This window comes from Pseudochaenichthys georgianus, chromosome 7 (assembly GCF_902827115.2).
Source record: "Pseudochaenichthys georgianus chromosome 7, fPseGeo1.2, whole genome shotgun sequence".
NCBI classification, from domain to species: domain Eukaryota; kingdom Metazoa; phylum Chordata; class Actinopteri; order Perciformes; family Channichthyidae; genus Pseudochaenichthys; species Pseudochaenichthys georgianus.
Genome location: NC_047509.1, coordinates 1,340,400 through 1,368,392, shown reverse-complemented (window position 1 = coordinate 1,368,392; position 27,993 = coordinate 1,340,400). Strand labels below are relative to the sequence as shown.

General features: G+C 43.5%; 3 protein-coding genes across 5 annotated transcripts in view; all 3 read right to left on the bottom strand.

Annotated features, from left to right (window-relative positions):
* LOC117449047 (protein NLRC3-like) overlaps positions 1 to 27,993 on the bottom strand; it is a 74,559-nt gene that overhangs the window by 5,362 nt on the left and 41,204 nt on the right. The window lies entirely within an intron of this gene.
* Positions 131 to 11,059, bottom strand: LOC117449526 (ribonuclease inhibitor-like). Its single transcript, XM_071203593.1, has 7 exons — positions 11,028 to 11,059; positions 9,864 to 10,037; positions 9,289 to 9,459; positions 7,477 to 7,644; positions 1,230 to 1,400; positions 578 to 829; positions 131 to 182 (listed from the first exon to the last, which is right to left on the bottom strand). The coding sequence occupies exons 1-7, from the start codon at positions 11,057 to 11,059 to the stop codon at positions 131 to 133; spliced, it is 1,020 nt and encodes a 339-aa protein (XP_071059694.1).
* Positions 15,644 to 27,993, bottom strand: part of LOC117449519 (protein NLRC3-like) — a 57,645-nt gene continuing 45,295 nt past the window's right edge. Inside the window, exons 1-5 of one of the 3 annotated variants that reach the window (XM_071203692.1) lie at positions 25,069 to 25,097; positions 24,336 to 24,470; positions 23,997 to 24,101; positions 17,763 to 17,998; positions 15,644 to 17,568 (exon numbers count right to left, since the gene is read on the bottom strand). In XM_071203692.1, coding sequence (XP_071059793.1) covers positions 15,644 to 17,568; positions 17,763 to 17,998; positions 23,997 to 24,101; positions 24,336 to 24,460 — 2,391 coding nt within the window. In that variant the 5' untranslated portion in view covers positions 24,461 to 24,470; positions 25,069 to 25,097. Of the gene's footprint in view, positions 17,569 to 17,762; positions 17,999 to 23,996; positions 24,102 to 24,335; positions 24,492 to 25,068; positions 25,098 to 27,993 lie in introns of those variants that run through there. The other 2 variants (XM_071203690.1, XM_071203691.1) reach the window with 2 other exon arrangements.

Sequence of the window (27,993 nt, the reverse complement as noted above, 5' to 3'; positions counted from 1 at the left end):
GTTGTAATAATGATGATGATGATGAAACAAAGAGAAACAGCCAAAATGATGAAGAGAGAAACCAGAGTGTTGTTTTCCTCTGAGGACGTGCTCCATCAAAGAGTTTCATGTCTGGATGAATGGAGGATATTCAGTACTCACAGGTCTTCTGGATCGTGGCTCTGATCGTCTCATCTCTGATCCTGTAGGGATGAACACAATCCAACAGTTATGGATCCAGTTTAAAATAAGTGTTTGTTCTTTGAGTCAGCTTCAGAGTCCTGATCTCATGCTTTACATCCCATCATATCTTCTCTGAAACACTACGACTGACTGCCACAGCTCTCAGCTGCATGACAGGAAGTAACAGCCATTAGTCAAGGAGCTAAACACATCCCATCAAACACAGACTACCTTTTCCACTCTTCTGTCAAACCCCATATGTCTGGTGGAAAGTTGATGACTTGCTAAACGTGGCTTTGCATTTCCAGCTGGCCTTCTCTAGTTGATGGAAGAATGAGAGAGCCTGCAGTCAGTGGGTAACATCACTGATCTGTTTCCCAGTGAGAGAAACACCTCCCTGTGTTTCATACAATACTGCTGAACCAGCAGAGACACCGTACTGACCTGAGAGTCCAATCTGCAGTCTGGACTCTCCAGAAGATCTCTCAGCAGCTCCACATCTGAATCCTGCAGAGCGTTCTGACTCAGGTCCAGATCTCTCAGCAGGTCCACATCTGAATCCTGCAGAGTGTTCTCACTCAGGTCCAGCTCTTTCAGATGGAGGTTGGACTTCAGAGCTGAGGCCAGAGCAGAACAGCTGATCTCTGACAAACTGCAGCTCCTCAGTCTGAATAAAGAAAACATGATGAGGATAAAAATCTGTTTATAATCCAATCAGATGTTTCTCAACATTTAAATGAATCTGAACAGAAACATCTGTCTACTTCAGAAAGTGAACTTTATCATGTAAAACTAAAATGACTTCAGATGACATTTATTCAGACGTTATCGTTGACTAAATATTAAATACATAGATTTACTTTTTACAAATAACATCTATTACAGTTCCTTTAAGAAACAGTCAACATGTATGTCTGCAGTTCTTACTTCTTACTCTTAACAATGAAATATGAATAAAAGGACATTTCAAACTTTAAGGATGTAAGTTATTAATGAATATAAATGAGGTTCAGTTACAAAGTGAACATGTGAGATCTCCAGCAGTAACAGAGAGTAAGTGAACTGACCTGAGGGTCTCCAGTCTGCAGTCTGGACTCTCCAGAAGATCTATCAGCAGCTTCTCTCCTGAATCCTTCAGAGCGTTGTAACTCAGGTCCAGATCTCTCAGATGGATGTTGGACTTCAGAGCTGAGATCAGAGCAGAACAGCTGATCTCTGACAAACTGCAGCGACTCAGTCTGAAGAAAGAAAACATGATGAGGATACAAGTCTGTTTATAATCCAATCAGATGTTACTCAACATTTAAATGAATGGGAACAGAAAAGTGAACTTTATCATGTAAAACTAAAATGACTTCAGATTAACTTTATTCAGACCTTATCGTTTACTAAATATGAAATACATAGATTTACTTTTTACAACTAACATCTATTTCTGTCGAGACGAAAGTCAATATTGAAAGAAAAATAATAATATCTGAGAAAAACGGACGGATAAATAATTATTTGTATGTATTTTCGTTTAGGATATTATTGTGTATAGTATTGTTCAATACCAGGGGGGGTATTCGTTTTATTTTGAATAGCGTAGGCTACTTTTTCGAAATGAGAAGCACCAGTTAGTACAAAAATATGAATGCCGCTTCCGGTAACGCGGCAACAAAAGGCAATAGAGTCTGTCTGCAGACCGCAGCAAGGACGCGTTTCCTATAGGGGCGTTTCCTATAGGGGCGTTTCCTATAGGGGCGTTTCCTATAGTGAACGACGGGAGCCGGCTCTCGCCCGCGAACGAGACGTTTTTTGTTTTGTTTTTGCGGAGGGATCTAGATCGGCATGAAGGCACAATATGCAATGTGGACATTATCCCGCTTATTACACATGGCCACATTCTCAACAAAGTAACGACATGACTCCCAATAATAATTGAAATGCTTTTATGGATTTAGAAAAAGATTTTATTGATTTAAAAAATAATTTTTTGTATTGATTTAAATTGACATGCATCCGCTAAGAAAAGTAGTCCGTTGTTACTGTTTGAACTAACGTAACAACAGCAGGAACTGCTTCTATAGTGTTTTTGAGGAGCTTTTTGATTACAGATTTGAAAACATCGTTGCTTGCTTTAAAAGTAGCACGATTCATTATGTCAAACCTTAAAAGATATCCCTGCCCTAATGCCAAAAGTAACTGGCAACTGAATATATGTCGCCGTAGCTATGATGTCTATGTCTGGACCGCTGAGTTGATCTCAAAGCACGCTCCCCTCTCCTGCAGGGAGAAAAACTATATTTATATACTTTATATAGGTTGATACAGTAGCCCCTTTTTTTAAATAGTTTTTATAGGTGTTGCCATTTGTTTTGTGTAGCCTGGTTCTACAAGCAAGTCAATACATTCATTGGGTGGTATCAGAGAGTTACACAGGTGTGTAAATGCAATGAAAACAATTGGCCACAGCAAATAATTTATATTAAACATGTAATTTTTACTTTTGAATACTTTAGTACAAAGGATGTCTTGAATAATTTAAGTGATATATGTGTACACATATAAATCATTAGTCAAAACAGCGCTACAATTGATTTAATTAAAAGGTATGATATGTGGTAAACTGAAGAGCCCTTTGGGAGCCGAAAGAGCCGGCTCTTCTTGGTGAGCCAAATGATCCGGCTCAGCAAGAAGAGCCGGAATTCCCATCACTAGAACAATGACTTCTTCTGCGAGGATTTATAAAAGCAGCTGGATAAAAAAAGTTAGGAAACGCCCCTATAGGAAACGCCCCTATAGGAAACGCCTCCTTGCTGCGGTCTGCAGACAGACCCATCTCGCAAAAGGGGCAGGCAGTATAATGGCCGCTCTCTTGTTCCCAAAGCCACGGAGGGAGAAGTTGGCGACAGTGTGTGTGAGCCTCCAGAGACGCCGTTGGTATGTTTCTCCGTTGTTTATTGCGTCTTGATCTGTTGCCTTATTGTGTGAGAGTGCTGTTGCGCAATCAACGGCTTTTACGCGGCGTGGTTTGTGTGCGCTCCGTTTTGTTCAGTGTATATTTTAGACAGCGCAGATGATGTTCAGCAGAGGCGGATTTAGGATTGTAGGAGATCCGGGGCTTAGCCCAGGAGTTGTTGGGGGGGGTAAAGTGCAATTTTTTTTACAAGTGGGGGGTGGACCAAACATCCTTTAGGGGGGTTGTCGCCTCCTCTAGGGGGGTCTGGGGGCATGATCCCCCGGGAAGAATTTTTTTTAAATATTGAAGTTAAAGGAATGGTCCACTCATTAGATAATTAATCAAAACTTCAGTATTTAGTGAAACATTATGTTTAAACCATACCCTGAAGAAATCAGCGATATTCCCCGGTAAATAATGATTTTATAGCTCTTTTTTATCAAAACCTTTATATTCCGTCTGGCCGCCGCCATTTTTGCCATTTTCAGTAGTCACGTGATGGTCGTGACGTCATCCATGCGTTCACTTTGTCAACACACGGAAACATGGCTGAATATTTGAGTTCGGACTCGTCAGCAGAGGAAGAAGTTTTGATGTTTTATCAGTATGACAATACGACACCCTCTGTCCTTAGACCCTCACATCGTACAAGGAAAAACTTCCGAAGAAAACCCCCAGTTTAAAGGGAACATGGGAGAAACCTCAGGGAGAGCAACAGAGGAGGGATCCCTCTCCCAGGACGGACAGACGTGCAATCGATGCCGTGTGTAAATTGAAGAGATAATACATTTGCAACATAGGTAGTCCAGATGTTTGGAAATGCATGTGTGTATAATAGGAAGATGATATAAGATACTATATGTATGCATGTAGTACCACCCTTGCTAGCGATTCCCTCTCTAGTTTAGCATACTCAGCTTCGTTGTCCCTGGCCATAGAATCACGATTTTATGGGGCCGGAAAAAACTGGGGGGAAATACACACTAGCCGGTACTACGCTATATGGAAAGGCCACCAAAAACTGGCCTGGCCTGGACGCTAAAGGACGTTAAAACGGGACTAGCCGCTGCAATGGAAATGCGCTATAACATACCTTATTCTTACTCCGAGCACTACTTCTGCTCCTCCGTCGCTTCACACTTGCAGAGGGCGATTTCTCAACTGGCTGAACTGGTGTCCTGGTCGGTGATGACACCAGAAAGACCGATGGTACTGCATCTCCATTAAGTAATGGTTGTTCCATAAATCCCATGTTATGTTTGATCATACTCTCAGAGTAGTCGTCCGGAAATTTGAAATGTTCGCTGCATACATGAGCCTGTGAATCTCTCGGTTCGGGCCGGCCACATTTCGCTAGCCACTGCCTCCGAATGTACTTCTTACGCTTACCTTTTGGCAACAGATGGAACCGAGCATTCCGTGGATTGTTCCTATCAGAATTGTGGCAATATTTCGCGATACAGTGAGGCATATTTGAAGAGAGAAACTACAGTAAATAACATGGAGATCAACGTGTCCTCGAAAACCAAACGCATGGTTTACGTCACGTCCGGAAAATGGCGGCGCCCACAGTGTTGATATTATTTCGGTATATAATCAGTTTAAAATCACTGATAATGTCATCGGATTAAAAAAAAAAAAAGAAAGACTGGCAGAGACTGGTCTGTTTTATCGGATGATAATTATTTAAAAATGAGTGTCATGAGCATACCATTCCTTTAAAAGCATCAATCTGGTGCACTTTGAGAGCAACATTAACCCTACCTTAATAATACTTTAAAGGGGACATATCATGCTATATTTGAACAATATATTGTAGGGCCATACCTATATAAATAGTTTTTCATTCAAAATACTAAACAGATCCTGCATTTTAGCCATGCCTCATTTCGCTCTATTTGCTCTTTCCAGCGCTGTTTTTGCAGGGAGCTGATTCTGTGAGCTGCACCACGCCTGCTGGGAGCTGCTGGGCTGCAGCGGGGAGAAGAGGGGGAGAAAAAGAGATCTCCGTCCTCCGTGTTTTATTCTTATATTATTATTAGGGCTGTCAAGTTAATAACGTTAATAACGCGTTAACGCAAAAAAAAATTAACGCCACTAATTATTTTAACGCGATTAACGCATGTGTATTTTTTTTCCTCGGCCGCCCCGTAGTTTCAGAGCGCATCGAGTTTAAAATACCATCTACAAGCTGATGCTGACAGCCCCGCTCCTGCCGCCCGCTTGTGGCAGACCACACTTCCACGCTCACCGGCAGGCACCGACTGGCCATCGGGAGGACCGGGAGGGTGTGTGTATGTGTGGCCCGAGCGAGAGAGAGATCTTACGTGCATTGTTGTTTTTAGCATCTGGTGCTAGCTAGCTGCGCTAACGGATACAAGGAGCTGTTTCAATGAAAACAGAGGAGCGACATTTCGCCACAACTGCACCGAGCACTTGACTTGATGCAGGAAGCCAGACAGCGGGACATTGTAGGAGAAGTCAGCACACTCATGATTGCAGCGTCCAGGCAGCTCCCGTTCGAGCATATGCCTTGAGTTGCACATAGCTCCAACGACCCAACACACACACACACACACACACACACACACACACACACACACACACACACACACACACACACACACACACACACACACACACACACACACACACACTATATTGTATGAGAGGTTCCAGGTTGAATTGAGGCGAATATTTGTAATGTTCAGAGGTTATTGTGTTTAATATTCATGAGAATATTTGTCATTGTTCAAATGATAATAAACATTAGCATAAAGCATATTTGTCCACTTATATGTTGATAAGAGTATTAAAAACTTGAAAAATATTCCTCTATGGTACATTTAGAACAGATCAAAAATGTGAGATTAATTTGCGATTAATCGCGATTAACTATGGACAATCATGCGATTAATCGCGATTCAATATTTTAATCGACTGACAGCCCTAATTATTATATATAGTCGTTATTCATTTGTTTTAAAGCTCAATAAATAACAAAGAAGACCTTTGACCGGCACTTTTCTAATTTTGTCCGGAAGATTTAAACTTTAACGGACATGTTGACCGGCAGAATACAAATCTAACTGAAACTCTGCCGCACGGTCCCCTCGTTCCTTAGAAGAGCCGGAGAGGAGGGTGTTTGTCATCTGCTGGTGGACGACTGGAGAGAATTACAGTGAGGGAGGGATTGCATTGAATTACAGCAGCGGGAGCAAACGCTTGCCTCGGGGAGGGAGAAAAAGAGCCAGAGCAGAGTATAAACAGAAGGGCAACCATGCGCGGGAAGTTTTCTTCGCTACTTTTGTGGCAGACTACAGCGCCACTTACAGGCCTGGCATATGTACTACAGCGTCTCCAGCGCAATGGCCGGCCGTGGCCCAACCCCACATTCCCCTGATAGGTGGAGAGTTGACCAATAAGCGGAGCACCACTTCTGTGACGTAGAAAATAATTCAAGATCAGTCTGTATCAGATCCGTTGCAGCCCCGTTTTTAGAGATTTGGGTATGGAGGAAAAGAGAGAGGGTTGTGTTTTCCATTTCTTCACTGCTGGTGATGACATTGCTGTCAGTTGCTGATACTGCTGCTGCTGCTGCAGCTTGTGGCGCCTGCTTCGATGAAAATAACTTTCTAATATCCATAACTTTATAGGCTATTAGCTTAAAACTCGTCAGGCACTAGGAAGGATCACTTCTTCTTCAGGGCAGGGAAGGCTACGCAGTACGCAGGCTAATGTCCCGCAGCGGCTGCCTCTCTGGTGGACTCCGGTACTGCACATTACTCCCGAGACATTTTTTTTTTTTAAGTGAAACATCCGGGGCTTTTCAGAAAACATCCGGGGCTTGAGCCCAAGTAGCCACCCCCTAGCGCCGCCTCTGATGTTCAGTGAGATTTTCTGGGTTATAACTCTTATTAATTCATTTAAGTTAATGATGTTTTGGAAAATAACTCACAATTTATCATTTGAATTATAATACCCTGAAAATGGAATGTGACTGAATTATTATTATTATTATTATTAGAAATAAGGCAATGAGGCATACAAAATGTTTGTGATTTTGTTTGCATGTGTGCTAACATTTGTTTGTCCTCTGTGTTTAAAGGTTTTCAACCTGATGCAAAGCTGATGAGATTCTGACGAAAAGTGTCATATAAATAACTGCTGAACAGAAATTAAAGACGAAAAGAGTTGTCCAAGCGTCCTCTGTTGCCTTCCAGCCTCTCAAGTTTGGGCATAACACTGAAAACAGGCCAAAACCCAGAAGAACTTGACAATTTCAATTATTATTAATGAATATAAATGAGGTTAAATTACAAAGTGAACATGTGAGATCTCCAGCAGTAACAGAGAGTTAGTGAACTGACCTGAGAGTCTCCAGTCTGCAGTCTGGACTCTCCAGAAGATCTTTCAGCTCCACTCCTGAATCCTGCAGAGCGTTGAGACTCAGGTCCAGATGTCTCAGATGGATGTTGGACTTCAGAGCTGAGGCCAGAGCAGAACAGCTGATCTCTGACAAACTGCAGCACTCCAGTCTGAATAAAGAAAACATGAAGAGGATAAAAATCTGTTTATAATCCAATCAGATGTTTCTCAACATTTAATTGAATGGGAACAGAACAATCTGTCTGCTTCACAAAGTGAACTTCATCATGTGAAACTAAAATGACTTCAGATGACCTTTATTCAGACGTTATCGTTTACTAAATATGAAATACATAGATTTACTTTTTATAACTAACATCTATTTCAGTTACTTTGTAACGATCAACTATCTAATATAGTTGTGTTAATTAAACGCACAAGGGGTTCTTGAATGAAATAATATTCTAAAAGTAAACGGAACTGATAAACGGGCAATCTGCTCTTTCCACAAAATAGTCCCCACGGAAGTGTATTAACTACATTCTATATCAGTGCTTCACAAAGTGTGACCACTGGTGGTCCGTGAGCGCCCCCTAGTGGTCCGTGAGTATATTGGTAACATTTCACATTTGAAATAAATAAATACATTTAAGTTTTCCGCACTCTCGCGGGAATATCTCCGCAATGGAGCGAGGTTAAGTTTCACTTCCTATTGCATGATATAGCCCAGGGCAACACCTTCGTCACACATTTTGCCACTTGTTTGTACCATTTCCAGGCGATTTGTAATCTGTTCTAGAAAAACGATGTGTTTTGGGATATTTGTGGAGTTAGGTGGTACGCGAGTGTTTTTTTATTGGTTAAGTGGTCCTTGGTATGGAAAAGTTTGAGAAACACTGTATATGCACACATTCACAAAATAAACAAAGACAGGTTTTCTGCGTTATTCCAGTGTATTCACAGTTTTTGAGCCAAACAAAATAAACAAAACCCAACAAAAAGCCCGCTTCGGTGATACACCGAAATTGTCCTTACTGCCTAATCCAGGCCATAGTTCATTGATAAAAAAAAGGCTGTTGCTCCTGCGCCCGTCGGCGGCAAAAACAGAAATGTTTGTAGGCCTTTTCAGGCTATAATCCACAAAAAGAAAAATACGAAGATCAGCGTGGCACAAAGGAGCGATTTCACCCTGTGTTGGAGAGAATCTCTCTCTCTATCTGTGCGCGTCCTCTCCGCGTGCTTCCAGGTCGGTCGATGCAATATCCACAAAAAGTTACTTTCAATTACTTCCCCGTTGCATTTTAACATAGATATACATGCTGAGAAAACGTAACTATCCCGCTGAATACCCGCATTCACCACACATACGCTTCCTCCTCCCGTGAGAACCACCCCTGGCATCCCGGTGACGCGCCCACTAAAAAGCCTCTGGGCGCGCCGCGACAGGTGAATATGCAAATGAGGCTTGCAGAACCACACCCTCAAACCTTACATAAAAGTGGACATTTAACAACTGTAGTTGCGAGGATAATACACATGTATCATAGATTTCATTTCATTTCAATCTAAACCACATGCCTTAACCTTTTCCCCTGCCCCTCAAGTTTATAAGAAACACTAAGATCCATCTGCGACTGTCACAACTTTAAGAAACAGTCAACATGTATGTCTGCAGTTCTTACTTCTTACTCTTAAACATGAAATATGAATATAAGGACATTTAAAACTTTAAGGATGTAAGTTATTAATGAATATTAATGAGGTTCAATTACAAAGTGTGAGATCTCCAGCGGTAACAGAGTCAGTGAACTGACCTGAGGGTCTCCAGTCTGCAGTCTGGACTCTCCAGAAGATCTCTCAGCTCCACTCCTGAGTCCTTCAGATCGTTGTTTCTCAGATCCAGAACTCTCAGATGGGAGGGGTTGGACTTCAGAGCTGAGATCAGGGCAGAACAGCTGATCTCTGACAAGTTGCAGCCCCAGAGTCTGAATAAAGAAAACATGATGTCACTTTAGAAAACAAAGTTCCTGTTTTAAATAACTCCAGGTTTAATAATCTGTTCAGAGTCAAACAGGGTTTTAATGTCAGAGATGATGCAGAAACAATCCACTGATAATCTGGAACTTTAACTTTGATCAGATGTTGAACAACTCCTTCATCTCCCTCACAGCTGCTCAGTACTGACAGCATCTCCACTGACTCCTGGAGCACAGGGTGAGTCTGTGGAAGCTCAAACTCTCTCCCTCACACATTCACCTTCTCTCTGTTACTCTGATCGATATTCAGTCGTTAGCAGAAACGGAACAAATTAAAATAACATTGTATTTGTTCAAATTCAGAAAATCATGAACACAAACAGATCAATATGAACTGCAGTCAGTGAACTGACCTGAGAGCCTCCAGTCTGCAGTTTGGACTCTTTAGTCCAGAACTCAGATGCTCCACTCCTGAACCCATCAGAGGGTTGTCACTCAGGTCCAGATCTCTCAGATGGGAGGGGTCGGACTTCAGAGCTGAGGCCACGACTTCACAGATAGTCTCTGAGGGGTCACAGCCACTAAGTCTATAATGAAACATATATTACAACATGTGTTAAAAAGAGAGGAAACATTATATTAACCTCAATAATTTGATAAAAAAAGATGTGACATGTTCTGATAGACCTTTGCTGTTGGTCCATTTAATATAATATATGATAATAGAGTGTAATGAGTTGTCAGTGTGATCTGATCACATGTCTGTGCTCCTGCTGTCACTGACTGTTACCAAAGAAACAGAAATTAAATGAATCACTTGACGATATTAGAGATGTACATATTTAAATGTTAATTAATATTTGGATGTGAATGATGGATGAAGGATGTTTTGGCTTCTCTGAGCATCTGAGCATTTATTTCGCACACAATTAACAAACCAATAAAGTTTCAATATGTCCAACTTGATACCATCAGATGTTCCCAGTATACAAGGATGTGTCCTTTCACCACTATTATTTATACTTTACACTAATATGTGTCAAAGTAGGTGGGAAAATAGGACTATTTTAAAGTATGCAGATGACTCTGTAATTGTTAGTAGGCTCCAGGACAATGAGACCAGCCACGGCCCTGTCATTGACGACTTTGTCAGGTGGTGTGAGGAGTCCTATCTGCAACTGAACATAAGCAAAACCAAGGACATGATCATTGATTTTAGAAGACATCCCCACATACATGAAGTCTTAACAATCCAGAATCAGAATGTAGAATTTGTGCAATCATACAAATATCTCGGGACAATTATTGACTCAAAATTGAGCTCTGATCCAAACTGTGAAGCTGTGTGCAAAAGGGGGCACCAGCGTTTGTATTGTCTTAGGAAACTGTCCTATTTTAACATTGACAAAACCATGATGATTATGTTTTATCGTGCTTTTATCGAGTCAATTCTGTCTTTTTCACTAATGTCATGGTTTGGTAACCTGACTTTGAAGAGCAGAAACTCTCTGAGTCAGATCATAAAGTGGTCCAGCAGGCTGATTGGTGAGCCACAGCTAAACCTGGAGACGCTGTACCTCAGGCAGTTACAGCGGTTATCCAGCTCCATATTAGACGATGACTCCCACCCTCTGCACTCAGAATTCAAGCTTCTTCCTTCGGGCCGGAGGTTACTTGTCCCAAGGAGTAGAACGAAGCGGTATAAAAACAGTTTTATCCCAGCAGCTATTGCACACATTAACACATCATAGGAGCGTCACACAGATGCCTATTTTTATTTATTTATTTAATTTTGAATTGTGAATTTTGAATGTCCATGTTTGTACTAGTGTTTTCCTTCTTAAAATGTTTTTTAAATATTTTTGAGATTTGGTTGAGCAGGGTATACTTGTACTTTTACAAGTCCTTTATTAGAGATGTGTCTGTTGTTTGTGTTTGTTTTTAGTGTCAGGATGGAACCCTTGTATTTTTCTCTGCAAACAGAATCTACCTACGGGTACAAATAAACCTGTATCTCAGCATTAAGACATAACTCTGTTATTGGTGGGACATTATATAGATCTGATTTTAAACACATTGTGATCAAAACGTGTGTGTTTAATGAAAAAGAAACTCCTAGAAAGTAATCATTACAAAATGGGTTGTTGCTACACTTAAGGTTTGGAGGGAAGTCTGTCGTAATCAAAAACTATATGAAGATTTAATCTTCTTGAAAGAAATGCGAACTGATCAAGACTTCCCTCCTCACAAACTTAACAAAGACGATCACATGTTTAAACTATGGGCTTCTAAGGGCTTGAGGACATTTGGACGAATGTTCGGTGATAAAGACGTGAAATCCTTTGAACAGCTTTCGTTACAATATGATTTACTCAAATACCATTTATTCAGATTCTTCAAGTGAGGAGTTATCTTTCCGGCATTTAAAAAAGAGATCTTTTCAAGACATCAAGCCATTGATAAAATACATGCTTACAGTTTATGACCCTGGAGTGGAAACAACATTTCTAACTAAGATGGTTACAATATTAGAATAAAGAAATCAAGGTGAACACAGTATTATCAATGCAACGGATCAATGGGGAATGAATGATCCTGCAATATACCAGTAGATTGGGAACACGTGCAGAAACATTCATAACACAACCAACTCAAACTACTGGAAAGAAAACACATGAAGCTTTTAATTCCATCCTCTAAGACACCCCAGATTCAAAGTGAATACAAAGAAAGCCTCACTTCAAAACGCTGGAGAGAACGCGCTGAGCAGAAACCAGACACATATATTCTGGGCCTGTAATGTGTTGGGAGACTTCTGGGAGACAGTTGGAAGAGAAATGTCCAATATCTTCTTCTCTCAACAAAAACCCATTGTCCCTATCACTGGGGGAACACCAGAGGAGATACAAAAAGATTCCTATCTATTTATGATCATTAGAAAAGAGATCATCAAACAAATGACAAGGAATTGTCTGAAAGATAATAACTTACAATGGAATAACTTAGTAAATGAAATCTATGTAACGGAGAAATCAACTAGATTAGAAACCAAATGCATATCTTTGAGGAAAGGTGGGAGGAATGGGTCAGTGTAGAACAATATAGTGAATATAATTAATGTATACCTGAGTATTAATAATGTATCCATTATTTTATTTGTTATATTATTAATACTATTATTTTTGTCACGATTCTCATGTTGTGTCACGTTTGTAGTTTTGTCTGTGTTGGTGTTTTTCTTGTCTTTGGGTTTCCTGTTTTATTGTGTAAAGTGTTCACCCCCGTTTCCTGCCTGTCTGCTTTCTGTCTGTTTCCCTCCCTGATTACCCGATTGTGTTCACCTGTTGTCCTTGTGTTTCTCCTCCCCTGCCCAGCTGTGTCTTGTTCTGTGATTACCCTTCTGTGTATTTAGTCTTCCCCTGTGTTCCATGTCGGTTCATTGTTTCCCCTCCATGTTATTCCACGGTCTGTGTTCCTTGTGCTGCTCGTTGGTTTTGGATATTTTGGATACTGCCTTTTTTGCCACAGCTTTATATTATTTAATAAAGCTCGCTTTTCGTTAAATTCTGCATTTGAGTCCTACCTGCTTCACCCAATCGTAACAGAATGAACCGACCAAATTTGGACTCAGCAGATTTTAATGTTTTGGCCCCACAGGCGGAATGTCTTGGGTACTCTCTGGAGTACATTTTTTACACCTGGAAGAACGCCTCATCTAGACGGGGTAAAGAGGCTGCTTTGAAGGAGGCACGCCGGGAGGTTGCTCGCAAGCCCTGGCTCAGGAGCTTGTTGCCGGAGTGGCTACAAACCTTTACAAGTAGCCCTGAAGAATTGTCACAAGCTTCTAACCCTTTCCTGGGATCCGACTACGGTCCTGTTGGAGGTCCACAGAGTCTCCAAAAAGCCTCTAGGACGCAGGGCCAGGATTCCAGCCCGTGCTCCAACAGCCATGATCCCGGCTTCAGTTCCGGTTTCCACAGCCATGGATCCATGCACCAGTACCGGCCCGCAGAGCTATGTTTCCTTGCTCGATTACCTGGCCCACACAGCCATGGTCCAGGCCTCTGTTCCGGTTCCAGCGGCTCCAGTTCCAACCTCAGACCTTTTCTCAGGAACCCGTCTGGCGTTTGGAGGTCCACGGAGCCTCCAAAAGGTCTCTGGAAGATGCAAGGCCAGGATTCCAGCCCGTACTCCAGCGGCTCCGGCTCCAGTGCCGGTCCCAGCAGCCATGGTTTCGGCCCTGGTTCCGGCCTTAGCAACCATGGTTACAGCCCCAGTTCTGGCCCCAGCAGCCATGGTTCCGGCCCCAGTCCTGGTCCCAGTTGCCATAGTCCCTCCTCTAGTCCCTTCTCTAGTCCCTTCCCAATTCCCTTCCCAAGTCCCTTCCCAAGTCCCTTCTCTAGTCCCTTCTCGAGTCACCTCTCTAGTCCCTACTCAAGTCCCGCCTCTAGTCAATTCCCTAGTCCCATCTCTAGTCCCTCCTCTAGTCACTTCTCGAGTCCCCTCTCCAGTCCCCTCTCGAGTTCCCTCCTCTAGTCCCTCCTTTAGTCCCTGCTCTAGTCCCTCCTTTAGTCCCTCCTCTAGTCCCCTCTCTAGTCCCTCCTCGAGTCCCCTCTCTAGTTGCCCTCTCAAGTCACCTTTCGAGTTCCCTCCTCTAGTTCCTCCTCTTGTTCCTCCTCTAGTCTCTCCTCTAGTCCCCTCTGGAGATCCCTCTCTAGTTCCCCTCTCGAGTCACGTCTCAAGTCCCTACCCAATGTCCTGGTCCGTTGGAGGTTCCGCTGGGGGTCCTGCCAACTCCATGTCCTGTCCCGTTGGAGGTCCCGCCGTCTGCTCTCCAGCCGGGGGTCCTGCCAGCTCCTTGTCCTGTCTCGTTGGAGGTCCCGCCGACTTCTCTTCTGCCGGGGGTCCTGCAAACCCTATGTCCTGTCCCGTTGGAGGTCCCGCCGACTACTCTTCTGCCGGGGGTCCTGACAGCTTCTTGTCCTGTCTCCTTGGAGGTCCCGCCGTCTGCTCTCCAGCCGGGGGTCCTGCCAGCTCCTTGTCCTGTCTCGTTGGAGGTCCCGCCGACTTCTCTTCTGCCGGGGGTCCTGCAAACCCTATGTCCTGTCCCGTTGGAGGTCCCGCCGACTACTCTTCTGCCGGGGGTCCTGCCAACCCTGTGTCCTGTGCCGTTGGAGGTCCCGCCGACTGCTCTCCTGCCGGGGGTCCTGCCAATCCTATGTCCTGTTCCTCTGGGGGTCCCGCCGACAACTCTTCTGCCGGGGGTCCTGCCAACCCCTTGTCCTGTTCCGTTGGAGGCCCCACCATCACCTGTCTCGCCGGGGGTCCTGCCAACTCCTGGTCCTCTTCGGTGGGGGATCCTGCCGAAGCCTGTCCCACTGGCTCCGGTTCCTGTTCGGCCGACACCGGGTCCTGCCCGGCCTCCGGAGCTGTCTGGTCTTCGCCCTCGAGCCCGGCCCCCTGAGAGCCGCGGTCTTCGCCCTCGAGCCCGGCCCCCTGAGTGCCGCGGTCTTCGTCCTCGGGCCCGGCCCCCTGACTCTTCCTGCCGCTGCTTTCGCCCTCATGCTCGGCCCCCTGAGTTTGCCCGCTATGGCCTTCGCCCCTTTTTAAACTTTGCCTTGCCCCCAGGCCGTCCACCCGAGACCCCCTCCTTGGTCTCTGCCTTGCCCCCGGGCTTTCCGCCCGAGACCCCCTCCTTGGTCTCTGCCTTTCCCCTGGGCCGTCCGCCCGAGGCCCGTCCTCCAGACCCCCTCCACCCACCCTTTCTTGGCCCTAGTTAGGTGTCCTCCCTCCGGTCCCCCTCAACCCACCCTGCTGGACCTTTTTTTTTTTTTTGGGACATCTGGGATCCGTCCCTTGAGGGGGGGGGTTCTGTCACGATTCTCATGTTATGTCACGTTTGTAGTTTTGTCTGTGTTGGTGTTTTTCTTGTCTTTGGGTTTCCTGTTTTATTGTGTAAAGTGTTCACCCCCGTTTCCTGCCTGTCTGCTTTCTGTCTGTTTCCCTCCCTGATTACCCGATTGTGTTCTGTTATGTATGCTTTGTGAATATTTTCTTAAAGAGAAAAGCAAAGAAAGTAATAATAACATGTTTCTGTGATAACTCTAAGTCCTGCTGTGTGGTCTGATCACATGCTGAGAAACCTCTCAAGTCCTTGATCAACATTAGTTTATAAAGTTAATCACATCTGGACTTACTTGGCCTTCCTGCAGTTCCTCACAGCTGGAAGCAGTCTCCATCGTCCCTCCTGTGATGTTATGTACTTATTCACGTCAAACTCATCCAGAACCTCCTCTGACATCTGCAGCATGTGGGACAGAGCAGAGCAGTGGATATCAGAGAGATAATGTGTTCTGTTCTCTGACTTCAGGAACTCTGTGATCTCCTGATGTACTGAGAGGTCCTTCATCTCTGTCAGACAGTGGAAGATGTTGATGCTCCTGTCAGGAGAGGAAGAACTTCTCATCTTCTTCAGGTTGTTGATGGCTCTCTGGATGGGTTCTGGTCTGTTGTCTGTGCGACCCAGCAGGCCTCCTAACAGTCTCTGGTTGGACTCCAGAGAGAGGCCGTGGAGAAAGCGGACAAACAGGTCCAGGTGGCCATTTTCACTTTGGAGGGATTTCTCCATGGCTCCCTTCAGGAAGACATCCAGGGATGGGTAATCCTGATCTCTGCTGTTGTTAAAGTCTCTCTGCAGGAAGTCCTTCAGGGATGGGTTATCATCATCACTGCTATCATTGTCTTCGTCCCCGTCTCCCTTCAGCAAGACATCCAGGGATGGGTAATCCTGAACACTGCTGTTGTTATAGTCTCCCTGCAGGAAGTCCTTCAGTACCTCTGTGTCTCTGTTGGTGTAACAGTGCAACACGTAGACTGCAGCCAGAAACTCCTGAATGCTCAGATGAACAAAGCAGTAGACTGTTTTCTGGAAGATCACACTCTCTCTTTTGAAGATCTGTGTACAAACTCCTGAGTGCACCAAGGCCTCGGTGACACCAAGACCACAGCGCTGCAGGTCTTCTTGGTAGAACATGATGTCTCCTTTCTCCAGATGTTCAAACGCCAGCCTCCCCAGCTTCAGAAGAACCTCCCTGTCAGCCTCCGTCAGCTGCTGTGGACTCGTCTCATGTCCCTCTTCATACTTCTGCTTCTTCCTCTTGGTCTGGACCAGCAGGAAGTGTGAGTACATGTCAGTGAGGGTCTGGGGCAGCTCTCCTCTCTGGTCTGTAGTCAACATGTGGTCCAGAACTGCAGCAGTGATCCAGCAGAAGACTGGGATCATACACATGATGTGGAGGCTCCTGGAGCTCTTGATGTGAGAGATGATTCTGCTGGACAGGTCTTCATCACTCGATCTCCTCCTGAAGTACTCCTCCTTCTGGGCGTCAGTGAAGCCTCGTACTTCTGTTACCCTGTCCACACACCCAGGAGGGATCTGATTGGCCGCTGCAGGTCTGGAAGTTATCCAGATGAGAGCCGAGGGAAGCAGCTTCCCCCTAATGAGGTTTGTCAGCAGCACGTTGACTGATGACTGCTGTGAGACATCAGACACAACCTCATTGTTTCTGAAGTCCAGAGAAAGTCTGCTTTCATCCAGGCCGTCAAAGATGAGCAGCACTTTGCAGACAGCCAGCTGCTCTGCTGTGACCTTCTGTAAGGTTGGATGGAAAACATGGAGCAGCCTGAGAAGACTGTACTGCTCACCTTTGATCAGGTTCAGCTCCCTGAAGGAGAGCGGGATCACCAGACTGACATCTTGGTTTCCCAAACCCTCGGCCCAGTCCAGAGTGAACTTCTGCACTGAGAAGGTTTTTCCAACTCCAGCGACTCCGTTGGTCAGGACCGATCTGATGAGAGTCTGTTGGTCAGGTAAGGCTTTAAAGATGTCCTGGCACTTGATTGGAGTGTCATGGAGGGGCTTCTTCTTGGAAGCTGCCTCCAGCTGCCTCACCTCATGCTGGGTATTAACCTCTTCACTCTGGCCCTGTGTGATGTAGAGCTCAGTGAAGATCCTGTTGAGGAGGGTTTCACTTTGATCAGTTCCTTCAGTCACACGTTCACATCTCCTCCTCAGACTGAGCCTATGTTCATCTAGAACCTTCTGCAGACCACTATCTGCTGGAAGAGAAGGAAACGTGAGAGAATGAGGAAAATGCTCAGAGAATCTAATTATAACAATAAAACAACAACAACCAGACTGAGTTTAAATGTTGTATAAACAGCTTACTGTCTCTGCTCTACAACAGTACACCTATTCAGAAACAAAGGAACCAGGAAGAGGAATAAGATGCTGCGTGTGTTCGGCCTCTTACCTCGGACAGTTCTGGTCTGACTGGCTGTCTGCAGTCCAGCTCTGGTTCTGGATCTTTCTCCACACTGGGGACAGGAGGGGTCTCCTGATGGAGGTCTCTGCTCCCAGTATGAGGTGATGCACTGTCTGCAGAACCAGTGTCCACAGCTGGTAGAGACTGGATCCTTCAGGACGTCCTGACACAGAGCACAGCTGGACAGCTGCCCCTCCACAGGACCACCACTCTTCCTCTTCCCTCTGTGGAGATGAACACTTTACATTAGTGGAGCTGATTCTCACCAATGGGCAGAGCGTCACAAACGTCTCACTCAAGACTCTCCTCCAGTAGGACTCAGGTGAGGGTGCTGCACTTTTCCTTGTTCATGTGATGTTTTGGTGTTGTTGTTGTTGTTGTTGTTTTGTTTCTTTCCGTTAACTGTCAAGTGGGAACTAAGTATTTTTGTTAGTTCGTGTTTGTGTTTCTCTTATTATCCTACGATGCTGTGATGTGTGGCTGTGAATAAGAACATATGAAGGACAGACCATCTATTTATGTTTTTAGAAAGGGGCAGGTCATAGAAGATTATTTTCTGCTCCCTGCTCCTTTTCGGTCAAAGGTGTGTTTATAGAGACGTGTTTTGTAAATATGTGTTATACATTAATCTGTGCATACCATGAATGGAACAAATACAAATTAAATGAAATGAAAGATGAAATGTGTCACGCTGCAGGAATACGCAGGTGACACGAATTTCACCTCTTCACTTTCTTGGTGTTGCCAGGCACGGATCTGGGTCTTTGCATTGACTCGACATGTAATCACACAAAACTCTATTATATCTGCTAATGCTAAACACCAGGTCATCACTATTATTAATAAACATCTTTAAAATACTATGTCCACCTAATATCAATTCAGGAATTCAACTTTCGGAAACAGTTCTAAATTGGTTTGAATCGTACTTAAAGGACAGAAACAACTCTGTTTCTATAGGTAAATACACATCTGAGTTGACAAATATGACATGTGGGGTTCCTCAAGGCTCCATCTTGGGGCCTCTTCTCTTTAACATCTACATGCTACCACTGGCTCAGATAATGAAGAACAACAAAATAAGTTACCATAGCTATGCAGATGACACACAAATGTACGTAACCATTTCACCACAAGACTATGTTCCAATTCAAACACTCAGTAAGTGCATTGAACAAATCAATGACTCTCCAATTAAACAAAGATAAAACTGAGGTAATGGTTTTTGGAGCGGAGGCAGAACGTATAAAAGTTAGCGCTGAGCTTCAGTCTGCAATGTTCAAAACAACAGATAAAGCCAGAAATCTAGGTGTAGTCATGGACTCTGTCCTGAGTTTCAACAGTCACATTAAAACAGTTACTAAATCAGCCTACTATCACCTAAAGAACATATCTAGGATTAAAAGACTAATGTCACAGCAGGATTTGGAACAACTTGTCCATGTCCAAAAGTGCTATATAAATAAACTTGCCTTTCCTTGCCTTACATCTTGAACCAAACCTGTATATTCTCGGGAAAATACCTGAGGATCTGATGGACAGAGATGAGCTACTTATTGAGAGTTCTACTCCTGATAGCAAGGGAAATGATCACGATCTCGAGGTTGAAACCACAACCCCCAACATCACGCAATGGAGAGACTGAGTACAAAGGTCTTTATTATGGAAAAAACTACAGCAAAACTAGAAACATTTGAGAGAAGATGGAAACCGATAACACAAGTGATATCTGAGCTCTAAACACCTCCTTTTTATGTTTATTTTTTCTTGTATTTATTTGATTTACAGTGATAAATTCAGTCATTGGCTGAATGACAGGTTCACTGTCTGGTCAGAAAACAATCCTCTCAACATACATCTTGACCAAACCCAAACTTGATGCATGTGAGCAGCGTTGGGTCTCCAAATTGGCGCCGTACTCCTTTGAGATCAAACACATTCCTGGTAGGCTGAATGTGGTTGCAGATGCTCTCAGTAGGGAACCGTTTGTGAAGCCTTTGAGAGAACAGTTGTTGCTCGAGCCTTACTCTGAGTTGCTGGACCGGGCCTGTGATGTCAGTGACAAATTCGTGCAGGACTCCTTCCGTCTCACCTGCTAGCCACAATCACTGACACACCCATTGACCTCGTCGGCCCTTGATGTCTCAATGTCCAGTGAGGATGTCTCCTCTACTCATTCGATGAGTGGGCTTCTGCCCCCGGCCAATATGCGTCCTCTCTAGCCGGTCATCTTACCTCATTGGAGCTTCCTGGCCAGGATGTGTTGCCATCTTTGTCTCTTGCTGACCTCCGGTCTCACCAACAACAGGACCCAGTCATCTCACGGGTTGTTCTCTATGTTGACAGGAAACGCAGGCCTTCTAGACGTGAACGCTGCAATGAGAGCTTGGAAACTCTGATAATTCTTAAGCAGTGGGAAAGACTGACACTCACGAACGGCAGCCTTTAGTTTATAGGGTCACAAAGAACCCTCTGACGAAACACAACAAGTTCCAGTTTGTTGTGCCTGAGATTCTGAAAGCAGATGCATTGGCTGGTGTTCATGACCATGCTGGTCATCAAGGTCAGCCCCGCACACTTTCTCCGCCCGAAAGGTTTAATCGCACCCTGGGCAACATGCTGAGATCTCTACCCCTCCGTTCCAAACAGAAATAGCCACAAATGGTCCAGACCATGACTTTTGTGTACAACTGTACCTTTCATGAGACCACTGGGTTTGCGCGTTTCTATTTGATGTTCGGGAGGGTCCCCAGACTGCCGGTTGACCTTCGTTTCAAGAATATATTGCATGATGACACAACGCTTATGTCAAATCCCTTTTGGATGACCTTCACTGCGCCATGGTGCTGGCTCAAAAGAACAGCACTGCTGAGCAACGACATCAATGTGACCAGTACAATAAACGGGTCAGAGGTCATCCCCTGTCTCTTGGTGACAGGGTGCTGCTGGCGAACAAAGGAGCCAGGGGGAAACGTAAACTTTCTGACAATTGGATGGTCATTTACCATGGTGGCCTCAAAACCTGCCTTGCATATATACCGGATCAAGGATCGAGAAGGGAATGAACGTGTTGTCCATCGGAACCTGCTGCTCCAGGTTGACTTCCTGCCCCTGGAAGAGGCCTCAAATGGCAGTCCTGCTCCTTTGTCCATGCCGACTGTTAGCTTGGCCGATGTTCCCCCTGCAACTGATTTGCACAAGACTGCGATCTCTGAGTTGGATACTACAGATGCTGCTGCCGGAGCGTCTCTTGCTGGTTCCCTTTCGAGTGCTGTTGGCTGGTCAGATAGATGCACTGCCTCATGGGTAGGGTTGGGTACCGAGAACTGGTTCCGGTTCAGAACCGGTTCCAACATTTCGATTCCAACGTTATCATTTAGGAATGTGAATTTCGGTTCCGCTTTTCGATGCCTGAGGAAATGTTTCTCGCCGCTCTCCGTAGCCTACTGTATGACTGCGGGAAATGTAGCGTTGTACCTACACTTCCTACAGCGTAACCTGAGACCAGGGCCGGCCCATCGCACTGGCATTATAGATGTTCGCCTAGGGCGTCAGATCTGTGGAGGCGCTGCGCTGACAGCTCTGGGAAGGGAAAAAAATGTTTTGACTGTTGGTGCTCATCCTAATTTTCGGACTTGATGTAACAACATTCATAATTAAGTAAATGTCACACCCTTTTCACCCCGGTAACACTTTTCATTTGCCCTGTACGATGGGCGCTGTAAGTGATGAAAATGGGGGATGTTGGCTTATCTGGCACCCGCAGCTCACAGCCAAAGTGAGAGCATGGGAGCGAGCGAGGGAGAAAGGGAGGGTGCACCGGTACCAGCGCTGTTGTTATTAGCATCTGGTGCTAGCTGCTCTAACGGAAGAAGAAGATGTTTCTACAATGATGTGGAGGGAGAGTCCTCTCCAGTCAGACTGAGGCTGATAACTTCAGCTCAGTGAGGTAAAGGACTCTGAGTGTTTAGATAGTCCAAGTTATCTCAGTGGGTCTCAAACGTTTTGATCACAATTTATGTAAACACATATTTCCAAGGCACTCCTTTTTAATTATTGGGATAAAACAGGTTTGAAATCATTCCAATGTATACTATAGGACAGTAAACCAGACATATCGTTTTAAACTGGAGAGATAAAAAAATATGCACAAATAAAATAGTAAAATAAGATATGAATGAACAGCAAAAATAAAATACGTTACATGTATTTGTTATTGGCTATGGTAGGTTACTGGTTATGTTCACATACTTATTTAATTATTCAAATCATATGGGTGTTTAGAGTTTGTACCCCCTAGATCTAGTCTCTAGTAATTCTGCTTACAGTGCACCCGATTGATGCTTGTTTTTCTCAACAAGAACTGTTTTTAAATGGGGGGGGGTTCCTTTAAAAGTTGGACTGTTGTAGCTTCAGTGGTTCTCAGGTTACAGTTACATAGCAGTGAATATAAACAGACTGATTAATGTGAATATTACTGTAAACTAACCTGTGTAAAAGTTGGAAATTCAATGGAATTCAATGGAAATTCAAACGATACCCAACCCATGGGTCCACGAACAGTCCTCCATTGATGGCTCAGTTAGTTCAGAGTGACCACTAGGGCTGAACGATTAATCGATTTTAAATCGAAATTGCGATTTGAAATGATGCGATTATCAAATCGCAAAGCCTGCGATTTTTTCTAAACTTTTTCTCTTCTTCTTGTGTGTCAGTCATCCACACCAATCAGAAGTGCTGTGCTCCACATGTACTAGCCATTGTTAACCAATCAGAAGTGGCCCATGATAGAAGGTGATGGACAGATTGATCCAATCACCTGCCAAGTATCTTTGGAAGTGCCTGCCCTTTCCAAATGGCTTCCAATGGAGCTTTCCTAGATGGTTTGGTGAACCCTCTGAGTCAGGTTAGTGATGCTCCATCATATGTTTCTATCACAGGGTGAAACTGAAGCTCGACTTTAAAGCAACCCAACGGAAGTTTCATGTAAGTTTAGTTCTTTCACTCGTAGCTCGGGCTGCGGGGGTGCTAGAGATGGGAGCATGTTGATGCGACCTAGCCGGAGATATGGCCGCATTTTACAATAAACTTCCGTTGGGTCGCTTAAAAACAGATATCGCAAATCGAATCACAATATTTGTCAGAAAAATCGCAATTAGATTTTTTCCCCAAAATCGTGCAGCCCTAGTGTCCACTGTCTCCCTCTCTGGCAATTTCCCCTGCTTTGGATGTTCCTGCCCCAATCCCTGTTCCCCTCTCACAGTCACTGACTGCCCATCCTGGTCAACAGCAGTGTCCGACTGCCAATGGAGGGCTTGCCTCTCGGTTTGTCAGAATCTTTAGGCCAGTGTGTCGTCTGATTGAGTCCATGACACAACTTGAGTCTGTTCTAGGGGTTGATTCAGGCCCCGGTGCTGTTATCCACGTGTGAGAAATTGGGGTGGCATAGGATTGACGTTTTGTTTTATTGTTATTATATGTATAATGTTTTTTTCTTGTGACAAAGGAATGTTTTTGGTTAACTCTGCTGCTGTATGTCACACTTTCTTTCGTGTATCCACATGGTTTGGCTGTATGTGTGATGTATAAGCCATCTCACTTTGTCTAGAGGGTGTCAGTTATTGCTAGGCGCCGGGTAATGCTCTGATTCTCTTATCCTTTCAGTAGGAAGTTTATATTGCTGATACACTTTGTTTGTGTATTTCATGGCCGATGTGTTTTATGTGTGGATTGTTTTGGTGCTCAGAATTTTGTGTAATTCTAGGGGGGAGAGTGTAACAGATGTAAATATTCAGTGGGGTTTATTTCATTTCATTTTGTATAATCACACAAATTCTGTGTTTTATATTATTTTATTCTGTGTTCTTCATTTTATTGAATGTTAAATACCTGGCAAGGTCGGAGATCAGTGGGCGGAACCTCTGAAGTGTGGTCGCTGTGCTCAGGAGTTTATTGTTGTGAGGACTTTCCCCCCCTATATATTGTGTCCCATGTTTCCTCTGTCCTTTTTGTAAACGTTCCACGTGAGAGGAGTCACTGTGAGGGAAATTCGTGTAAAACTGATCGTTTTATCTGTTGTCAGTCAATAAACAGAGATCGTCTCAACTTCACGCTGGCTCGGGTCTCGTCCATTATCAACACAACGCAGAGACCGCTTCACCACACCGGTTACACTTGTCAGTTACACTACAGTTACACTACAGTTACAGCAGAAACTCTTACTTTGTGTCTGAGGGTCCAGGTTCATTACTGAAGTATGGAGGTTCCCCTATAGACCGGTCACTCTTCAGAGACAGACAGCTGGGGACTGGAGACTCTGCTCTCTGTCTGTGGAAAAAACACATGTTTTAAACATCATTAGTTCATTCAGAGAGCACATTTTGACTTCTGTCTGTATGTAGATTATTTACTATCGCTGATGATGCCAGGGATCAAGAGTTTAAACTTTGTTACTGTACTGTTACTACGTTTCTTTACTGTGATCATTAAAGAACAGGTTAGATTATCAGATAACATCACAACTGGATCCTCTTCAGGTCGGGTTACAGCAGAAACTCTTACTTTGTGTCCGAGGGTCCAGGTTCTTTACTGAAGTCTGGAGGTTCCCCTTTAGACCCGTCACTCTTCAGAGACAGACAGCTGGAGACTGAAGATGTGTCCTCTTCCTCATCTTTTAAACCACTCATCTTCTCCAGTCTGAGAGATACACCAGTAACACTGAACACACACACACACACACACACACACACACACACACACACACACACACACACACACACGTTTCAATCATAACCATCATAATAATAAACTTGTGTTATGATATTAGGGTCACGGTGGTGTGTGTTTTTGAAGTGAACGAAACAGCAGCAAAGGTCTGTCGAGTGTCTTCAAAGTTAGATCTGTAACAAAGACCTTAATAAATGCAACGGCCTCCCAAAGAAGAGCTCGCCTGTCAGCCTTATTGAAAAGTGGGTTATTGAACCCGCAGTTTGTTGCTTCTGCCCTGGAAGACTGCAGAGTCACCCCTGCTTCCTCCACTACGGTCTGGGAGCCGACAGGAAAGTTTAACACTTGGTTCAAATACATCAAATCAGACAGACTTCAGACAGGCCGCTCCCCAGTTTGACTGCGCTGGGCTGTCGCATGTTATGTTGCTTTGATGAATCAGAAAACAGGAAATAAAACCAGTTCACACCACTTGTAGAAGTCTCTTTGGACTCTAGGACGCTGATGTTCTGACATCCAGTAAAACAGAGTAATGTGTTAGAAAGCAGATCCTGGTGTTAACACTCACCCTGTTCTCCTCCTGCTCCGACGAGCTGTAAAATGGAGTCTGGCATTCTGACTTCTTATTTGGACTTGAACACCCTCACCTGTGTGCAGCTCCTCCTCTTGATTCATAACCAGCCTTACCAGCTGAACCAGTTCACAGTCATGCAGGGACTATGTTCAGTGAGATACAAATAAAGGTCAAAACAACCTCAACAAAGTTATTGAAATAAACGTAAAAATGAGTGTGAAAATAACCCGGTAAACATCCTGCATTCAAAACCTCACTTTAGTTAAAGTGTGTAGGTGTTTAAGTACTCTAGTGTTAACGGTGCATACGATTATTCCCTATTATATATATATATATGCATGTTGAGGTTACAACCACATTCATATTTCTTCTTCACAATTAACTTAAAGGTGGGGTAGGTAAGTTTCAGGAACTGGCTCGAGATACACTTTTTGTTATATTCCATGGAATGCTCTTAACATCCCGATAGCAATGAATATCTGAAGTGCTTTGACAAAAAATCCATAAAAAAATGTCATCTGTAGAAGCCGTAATACTGTAAAAAGTACAACCAATCCGTTTAGCCGGGCCGGCTAAAGTAACTGGATGGCCTACCTGCCTGTCAGCCTTCCATCGGGGCACAAACTGATCTCGTGCCCTCATTGGTCATGTGCGCGTTCGTGTGTGTTGGAGGAGGGGCTCTGTAAGGAAGTGGCAGATTTTCTCCGGTTGTGTATTTTCAAATTCTAGCGATCTCGAGCCGGTTTCTCAAACTTACCTACCCCACCTTTAAGACAAACACAACTGTGTTTAAATTATAATTAGATCAAGAGGTTAATAGACCTTTTTAAAATTGATATCTAATCATTTCAACCCACCATTGAGCGCTGTTAATTAGCAAAAAATTAAACAGCAGATAAAAAGAGAACCATTGAAGCCTGAGCTGGATGTAAAGGTATCCCAAACCCAACATACACAACAAAGGTTTAATCTAATTCTAGGTTGCATTACGATATTGGTGTAGCAAACTCTAAAAGTAAGGGATATAGAAATATTCATCATACTATACTCTGTCGTTATTTGGAGATATTCGACATACTAAAATGTGTCGTCTTTTAAATATTAGACGTACTATACTCTGTAGTATTTTTAAATATGTGAAATACTATAATATGTCGTTTTTATGAAATATTCGACATACTGTACTATGTATATTTTTTTAAATATTCAACATAGGCCTACTATGTTTTCGTTTTTTGCAATATTCGACATACTATGTCGTTTTTTGAAATATTCGACATACTATACTATGTAGTTTTTTAAATATATGATGTACTGTACTCTGTAGTTTTTTTAATTATGCGAAATACTATACTTTATCGTTTTTTACATACTATACTACAGTATGTCTTTTTTAAATATTAGACGTACTATACTCAGTAGTTTATGAAACATCAACAAGGGCAGATATGAAGACATGATGATGAAAAACCAACCCACTCTCGCTTGATATTGAGTAATAACATGTTTTTATGGACAACACAGCTTCCGGTCTTCTCAGACCCGACCGTATCCATCCGTATCTCATATGCACGCAAAACTCGGACTCAGAACTCAATGGGAATAGTTGGCGTATGATAGGCAGTTAGGCACGCACAATCGGACTTTAGCGTATCTATTGCATTTCATGTTTTGTGTAAAGTCGTGTCATTTGTACGCAGACTGAAGAGAGTGGGTTGATTAGATCAACACTGATAAGTAGAAAACTGCTTTTTCAAAGTCAGAATATCTTATTACAAGCATCCTATCCTTTTTCATCTCTTAACATATTAAAAACAGATAATGACCAAATGAAATTTATTGTTTTATGGTCAGTCTAAAACCTAGTACATCAATTAAGTATGTCCATATATGAAATGCAGTATACAGAAATAACAGTACCAGCCAAGTCAAACTACTGCATTAAGAACATTCTTTTCAGCATGTATTATTCTTCAGCAAGCTAAAGTGATTGAGCAGCACTATGTGCAAACATCTCATTTGAAAAGTTAAAGTCGGTAACATTTTTCAGGCCAAGGGCATTTAGCAAACATAAACAGCGTTGATAAACACCTAAATGGCTGATAACATGTTATGTAATTAACATTAAACAATTAAACAACCTGAAAGAAAGACCCAGTATTATACAAAGATACAGATGATTTATGTACACGTACAAACTATAATGCAAAACGCATCTGGAATCCAAACAGCTAACATTTGCATCTGCTAATAACAAATCCTAAGCAGTGTTTCCCCTACCATTGTCTTGGAGGGGCGCTGCGCCCCGCGCCCCCCCTGAAATTCAAGGTGTTTAAAAAATTAAATATATATTTTATATATATAAATATAGCACAAAATTGCAACTAATCTATCTCTACTGTCACTTTTCACATTGAACATGTGCTCTTTTATTAAATAAACTAAACACTTTCATTTTAAGTTGTGAGTTTCGTGTTTTTGACCCTAAAAAACACTGATGCATTAATCAATAACAATAATCCACAGCTCCTCTCTCTGCTCCAGAGGATTAAAAAAAAGAATATCCCAATGCCACCCCCCAGGGCGATTAATATGGCTCAATAATAATTTCAGTGAAAAAGTTATAAAAACGCAGCAGATAACACACTGCCAAAGCATCGTGAAATCTTCCAAAAGTTAAAGTTATTAAAACGTTTCTGCAGCAGGCCATGTAAACGTTGGGGAAAAGAACTAATGAAGTGGGTTTATCACATTCTCTAGCTGTATGGGGGAGGCCGGTGAGTCATGTTCCTATATATATATATACACGTCATAATAATGCCTGGGAATAACTTGCGGAATGATGTGCATCTAGAAACAGATGTTTGAAATGTTACCTGTGACCGCATCAGTTATTAATATTCCTAATATTTGCAACAT

Excerpts from the sequence above, each read along its gene's own strand:
- LOC117449526 (XM_071203593.1), bottom strand. The coding sequence starts at position 11,059 with ATGGAGCTGGATAACCGCTGTAACTGCCTGAG. Across the intron at positions 9,460-9,863 it reads TGCAGACTGGAGGCTCTCAG|ACTCTGGGGCTGCAACTTGT; the intron begins GTCAGTTCACTG and ends TTCTTTATTCAG. Across the intron at positions 1,401-7,476 it reads TGCAGACTGGAGACTCTCAG|ACTGAGTCGCTGCAGTTTGT; the intron begins GTCAGTTCACTA and ends TTCTTTCTTCAG.